A 7,044-nucleotide genomic window follows, 5' to 3' on the forward strand; every position below is an offset into this window, starting at 1 on the left:
GTAACACTATCTATAAGATTATCACAAAGGCTATTTATTTTTGACTTAAGCCCATTATTCCAAAAATTATATCAACAAAACAAGGGGGTTTTGTTCTTGGTCGAGAAACTATTGAGGGAGCTATAATAGCCCATGAGACCTTTCATTCCATTGTCAAATTAGATATGATGAAGGCTTATGATAAATTGAATTGGTCTTTTCTTCTTCTAGTCCTTCATCAATTTGGTTTTTCTTCTAGGTGGTGTAAATGGATTAAAGCTTGCATTTCTAGTGCACATTTTTCTATTCTCATTAATGGTGCACCAACAAGTTTCTTTGCCTCTTCCCAAGGTGTTTGTCAAGGTGACCCTCTTTCTCCATTCTTGTTTATCATTATGGAAAAGGCCCTCAGTCGACTTATTAGCTCTTTTAACCAAAAAGGGTTGTGGAAAGGTATCAATATTATAGGTACATCTTTGTCCATAACCCATTCTCTTTTCGTTGATGATACATTACTTTTTGGATCATCTACATATCAAGAAGCACAAAGTATGAAGAAAGCCATTGAAATATATAAACAAGTTTCAAGTCAATGTATCAATGCAACTAAATCTAAAATTTATGTTTTTAATACATCCCAATTGGTTTCTCAAAGAATAATCTATTTTCTTGGTTTTCCCTGTGATCATTTACCTTCTACTTATCTTGGTGTTCCCTTTTTTATAGGATTAAACAAACCCTCTTATTGGAAATCTATGATTGATCATATCAATAGTAGAATTAGTGCTTGGAAGGTTTGTTGGTTATCCCTCTCGGGTAGAATTTTGCTTATCAAAACTATTATTTCTGCCACTCCTAACTATTACTTCTCCATTCTACAAGCCCCAAAAGGTATCATATCTCAAATTGAAACTTTAATCCACACCTTTCTTTGGTCATATAACATGAATGGGCAGAAGAAAATATGCTAATTTCTATTCATGCCATGTCAACCTCATATAGAACAAGATGTGTCAGACTTCCCAACATTACCAATAGGAATAGGGCTTTTGGTGCTAAACTTGTTTGGCAAATGTATGAAAAATCCTCTACCAAATGGTGTCACCTTTTGCAAGAGAAATATTTAGATAACTTGGAACCTTCCAGAGTTCTTACTATGTTAGACCCTCCAAAGGGGTCTGCCATTTGGGATTTCATAATGGCTTCTTGAGAAGTTATTACTTAATTCATATCATGGCAAGTGAACAACGAGGATAGTGTCAATTTTTGGTTTGATTCATGGAATGGGTTCCCCCTCTACCACTATTGATTCTCTAAAGGATTTTTCAAACATAGTGATTCAAGCTTGGGGGACATCATTTTTTACTTATGTCTCAGCTATTCATAGGTTCACAAGGCTAGTCATTTGGCAAGACCCCTCATCTCTTCCTATATCCCACAATCAGGTTGCTTATTTCAAATAAGTTCTAGTTGAAAGGAATGTCTTTATGTCTAATCATCTAGATTGCCTCTTTTGAGTTCTAGCTAAAGATGGTAAATACTCTATTAAACTAGGATACTTAGCTCTCCAACACAACCAGTATAATCAAACCACATATCATGTTTTTGAATTCTCCTGGCATAGCTCGGTTTTGCCAAAAATAGGATGTCTTGCATGGCTTGCACTAAAGAACTGAATTTTAACTAGTGATCGTCTTCACAGATTGAACATTTCTAATCCCTTTAACTATGTGCTCTGTCTGCAAGTTATAGAAACAACAGATCACCTCCTCTTAAACTACCCTTTTTCCCAAGATTTGTTGGCATTTTGTCCTTGATAAGCTTAATTTCCTTATGCCATTACCTAATTCTCTATGGGATTTATTCCAAGCATGGCCAATCTTATACTCTAAATCAATGTTTTCTTGTCTTTGGAAGTGCATCCCTGCATCTGTAGTATGGGCAATTTGGTGGGAAAGAAACAAGAGAATTTTTAGATAGACATCATCTCCAATACCTAAATTTTTGGAAGGATTAGAGCAATCAATTGCTGAGCTTGTTAATGCTTCAGTAAGTAAATATAAGGATAAACCTGTTTTTTCTCCTCAAGATGGCTATGTTATTCAATGGTGGAAGGGTTTACTTTTTCCTCATCTTCCTGCTCCATTGTGTCCATCCAAGATTCCTCTTATCCAAGCACATTCCAAGTGGATTCCTCCAAGTGAGGGTTATTTCAAACTCAATTTTGATGGGGCCTCTAGAGGAAATCCATGCAACTTTGGCTATGGCATAGTCATTAGAGACTTTAAAGGCCATATAATTGCAGCAAAATCATCTTCTCTCCCTCAGTGTACTAATAAAAAAGCTGAGGGCTTGGCCTTGCTTTTTGGTTTAGAACTTGCAAAATCACTTTCTATATCTAAGTTACATATTGAAGGGGATTCATCCATTATTATTAATGTGTGTATTAAATGTCATGTATATAATTGGTCCATATAGTATATATTACATCAAGCATGGTCTCTTCTTGATTCAATCTTTGAATGTTACATCATGCATACTTATAGAGAAGGCAATCTTTTAGCTGATTGTCTGGCTAATATGGGTGCTGACGGGGTTTATATTAACTCTTTACTTTCCCCACTTAACCTCCTTGATCTCCCCAACTTGGTTAATATTATGACAAAAGAATATGTTTAGAATAAGGTTGAATACTCCTCATATTTTATTTGATAGTAAATCATGACTTCTCTATGATTTCACATGTTTTTTTCTTTTATGGATCTCACTTGTTCTTTTGAGATATTATATGCAAATCACGGTCTTGGATTACGCTTGCATCAGATGGCTTTCTAATATAATGGTTTTAATTGAAGTTTTGGATGTAGATTAGTGATGGTAATATCTATGATAGTTTTTGGCTGGGCTCTGGGTCTTGTCTCTGGGACCAATCAATGAATTGTATGCATATGAGTTTTGGGCTCTTTGTAATTGCTATATTCTCGATCTGGGAATCTCTAGGACAAGATTCATTAGTGTTGATAAATACTCTCTCTTGATGCAATATTTCTTCTTTTGCATTCCTTTTTTGTATTAGGCAATGATTGGAGTTTTTCTTTTCTGGTTCTTTTGTCTAAGAGCTTTTTTGAACCAATTATTATTAATATAAATATAATGTTTCGCCAAAAAAAAAAAAAGCCAATTATTGAAAAGTGTTCAACTACTAGTCCTTCTCCTAGTCATACAGACGTCATTGTGACATTTATCAAAGATATAATTTCATTAAATCATGTGCTATAACAATTATTGAAACATGTTCAACTACTAGCCCTTCCCCTAGTCATAGAAAGGTGACTTTAACATTTATCAAAGATATAATTTCATTAAATCATGTGCTATAACAATTATTGAAACATGTTCAACTACCGGTCCTTGCCCTGGTCATAGAAAGGTCTTTGTGACATTTGATTCAACTTATATCAAACCCCATATAAACACGAGGATGTACCAAGTTGTCTTCGATAGAGCCATGAAGAACATTACAAATGCATGGTGTACCCTAACTCCAAGCACATATTTTAGTGTCCTAGATTCAAATAGGGGATTCTAGAGAGCTACAGAAGAACCTTGCCTTTCATAGTGACAGCTCAATAGATTCTTCAGGATTCTTAAAAAGTATGCAACGTCGTCATTCCTTGACTCTAAGAAACAGGCACTCAAAGCATTGAATTGATATGACAGAAATTAGCTGGGCTTGTATTAAATATAATGAAACACAGGACTTACGTGGGGAGTTAATATCCTTGCAATGAAAGAAGTATTTTCATGATATACAAAGTTCCACTTATGCTTGCACAGTCTACAATGGCACTGGTCGTGGCCAACTCCCCATCTTTAAAACTCCTCCTAACATTTTGTTATTAAGTTCACCAAGATTGCACTTTTGTCAGAATGAGACAACAGCTATTCATTGAATAATCCGAGTAAACAAAGACTCTGTCTTGGGTTAAGAGAATAATATGGGAAGAACGCCTTGTTGTGATCAGGTTGGACTGAAGAAGGGAAGGTGGACTGCCGAAGAAGATGAGATCCTGAGTAAATATATTCAGACCCATGGTGAAGGCTCTTGGAGAGACTTGCCCAAAAATGCAGGTTTGATCATCATTGCCCACAAGAAACTATTTCCCACATTTGCCATTTAAATGTTTAATATGTATTAATGACACGATTTTTGTAAAAATTTTAATGCTAATTCTCTCTGTCTCTAGATTTGGTTGTGTGAGAGCTTCTTTGTATCAACATTTTAGATTACACTCTGTGATTCATAGTATAGATGAGAGAATATATAGATGAAAAAAAATTGTTTAGCATGATTACACGATTGTACCAGATTTGGGCTGTTTAGGTGGAGATTTGAGATGACTGAGATGGTCAGTCTGTGATTGTTTTATTCTATTAGATCGTTGTAATTTTTGTAGTCACATTACTTCTGTAGTTAATGATGTTATTGTGCTTGTTTTCTGATATCAACTGTGTGAGTTAATTTCCACAATATTTTGCCTTTGCACTGATTTTTGTTTGTGAAGATTACAATGGTATGAGATAATGACTGTGATGGTTGTATCATCTTTCACTTCAATCTAGAGATTTCTACAAATAGTTTGTTGTGCAGTATGTCTGATATAATGCTGTACTGGATTTCTTTAGCTTTTGCAGTGTGTTTGATATGATGCTGTACTGGATTTCTTTAGCTTTTGGGTTGGATGAGAAATGGTTTGTATTAGAAATTGGGTAGAGGGCTGTTAAAGAGTATGAAATGCATATAAGATTATGGAATATGATTTGAAACATTGATAAATATTAAAATATATAAATTATATTAAAATTAGATAACATTAATAAATTAACCATTCTAATATTTCTATGGTAGTACATTGGAATCATAAATTGCTGTATGGAAGAAGTTTTAGAGAAAATTGTTTGACATGCTCTGCTTTATGCAAGTCTTAGAGATATAAGAAGAGGGATTATCAGGGAAGAGTTGAGAGTATAGAGAATGCAGTTGCTGTCTTCACTCCATTGATATATTGAATAAATGATTGCAGGGCTGCTGAGATGTGGGAAGAGTTGCAGATTAAGATGGATGAACTATCTTCGTTTAGATTTAAGGAGGGGAAATTTCTCTACAGAAGAAGAGGAGCTCATTATCAAATTACATGGTCTTTTAGGCAACCGGTATAGTACAAGTACCCTTTTTTTGTTTGGGACCTCAAAACTTCAGTGACAATATTATGCTCATTATTTGCTCTGATATTATTCGAAAAGAGCTTGAGATAAATTACTCGGAGATACTCAGTTCTAACGTGGTTAAGCCCTTTTCCATTGATTGGAATATAGGGTTGCTAAGTTTAACATTTGATAGAGTGATCCACTTCTGTTATTCACATTTTTATGGAAGAATATGTTCCTAAAATCTGAACTCTTATTTAAATTATAAGCTCTTTTCTGTCATTGTTATTGTGATGAATCATAGAATATGATTAGAAATTTTATTGCGCAAAACTTTCTTATGCCATACTTTGAGACCACAGGTGGTCACAGATTGCGGGGCGTCTGCCAGGCAGGACAGACAATGAGATAAAGAATTACTGGAACACCCATTTAAGCAGAAAACTTGGAGATAGGGGGATTGACCCAGTGACTCACAAACCCTTCTACCAAATTTTTAACTTGCAGACCATGAAACATGCCAACTCTGAGCAGAGTTCAACCATTAATTCAACATCAAAAAGAAAGAAGGATTATCATGAGAAAGGAGCTCAGAAGAAGAAAAAGGGTATTGTGGAGACACATTCTTCAGGGATTTCTAGCCATTCTACCATTGAATCTTGTTCACAGAACATCCCCATTGAAAATGATGAAAACCCCACTTCTTCATTCACAATGAATTCATTGAACCTGTGGGATGAAACATTTTCATCCAATTTACTGCCCTCTGAAATGGGATTGTTTGGATCATTTGATACAAATGACTTGTTATTGTTTGATAACCAGCTGGCTGTTTCAAATGACAACAGCTATAATATGGAGGACACAACAGATGACCTCTGGTCCTCCTTTCTTTCAAATATGGAACCTTCTTGTTATCCTTAGGCCTCTTTTACATGGGTTTGTGATTACCCTTCTGTTCTCATGTATCAGTGATGGAATTTATAAGATTGAGTATTTTGTGGTAAAATATATGTAATCACTGCTTTTATTGGTGTATCATATGTAATCACTGTTTTTGGAATGGTATAATTTGTAATCACATATAGAGAAAATGCTCAGTGTTTTTATTCCTCTGCAAGCCTGTTGGTAGTACACCTTATACAAAGAGTCTTCAGCTTGGCCCACTGTTCCACAAGGGAAACGAAGTAGGTGGTGATTTTGTCAAGGATCTGTCTTAAGTAATCTTTAATGTGCCCACATGCATTGGCAATATTTATATATTTTCCTCTTAACGTCCTAGTTTGATAGGTGCGGTTGCCTTGCCAGTTTGACTTTGATTAGGTTTTGGTTTATTATGTTTTGCAAAAGTAAATGTGAAGGAGTATTCAATTTGAACAATTGGAATTATTTTATAGATTAAAATTGTAATTTTGGGATTTTTCTGTGGGAATGGATTTGTCTTTTGATTCATCTATCTAAGTGAATAAATGCGATGCATCTAATTTTTATTTCTTATAAATTCATTAAAGATTGGGTACTATTTAAAGGTATTTGAAGAATTTAAAATATAGGTAGGATTTAAAAGTTTTATATGAGATCTTAAATTAATCAGTTTTATAATTATTGTCAAGTGATTCTTAGAATTGGTTTTAAGTAACTAATCTTTTTTATCAAATTTTGCTGTTGATTAAAATAAAATTTTCTAATAATCTTAATTACCTATTAAATTAAAGAAAAAATGTCCTTATTTAGTTTCTCCTCAATTAAATAGACTGACATCTATCTGATTTAGTTATCTTTCACATTCTTTTATTCTAAAACTTAAATAAATATAAGCTACTCATTTTATTTTATTTTTAATGCAAATAAGTAGTT

The 7,044-nt window shown here is 34.0% G+C and overlaps 1 protein-coding gene across 1 annotated transcript; it reads left to right on the top strand.

Annotated features, from left to right (window-relative positions):
- The first annotated feature begins 3,783 nt into the window (after positions 1 to 3,783).
- LOC149571797 (transcription factor MYB41-like) lies at positions 3,784 to 6,192 on the top strand. Its single transcript, XM_089809939.1, has 3 exons — positions 3,784 to 4,110; positions 5,064 to 5,193; positions 5,550 to 6,192. The coding sequence occupies exons 1-3, from the start codon at positions 3,978 to 3,980 to the stop codon at positions 6,109 to 6,111; spliced, it is 825 nt and encodes a 274-aa protein (XP_089666065.1). The 5' UTR covers positions 3,784 to 3,977; the 3' UTR covers positions 6,112 to 6,192.
- Positions 6,193 to 7,044: the final 852 nt, after the last annotated feature.

Source organism: Cupressus sempervirens, chromosome 2 (assembly GCF_028749045.1).
Source record: "Cupressus sempervirens isolate cs-2001-9-10 chromosome 2, ASM2874904v1, whole genome shotgun sequence".
Classification (NCBI taxonomy): domain Eukaryota; kingdom Viridiplantae; phylum Streptophyta; class Pinopsida; order Cupressales; family Cupressaceae; genus Cupressus; species Cupressus sempervirens.

Coding starts and splice junctions, on each gene's coding strand:
- LOC149571797 (XM_089809939.1), top strand. CDS start 3,978: ATGGGAAGAACGCCTTGTTGTGATCAGGTTGGACTGAAGAAGGGAAGG. Junction 4,111..5,063: donor AGACTTGCCCAAAAATGCAG/GTTTGATCATCA, acceptor AAATGATTGCAG/GGCTGCTGAGATGTGGGAAG. Junction 5,194..5,549: donor CATGGTCTTTTAGGCAACCG/GTATAGTACAAG, acceptor TTGAGACCACAG/GTGGTCACAGATTGCGGGGC.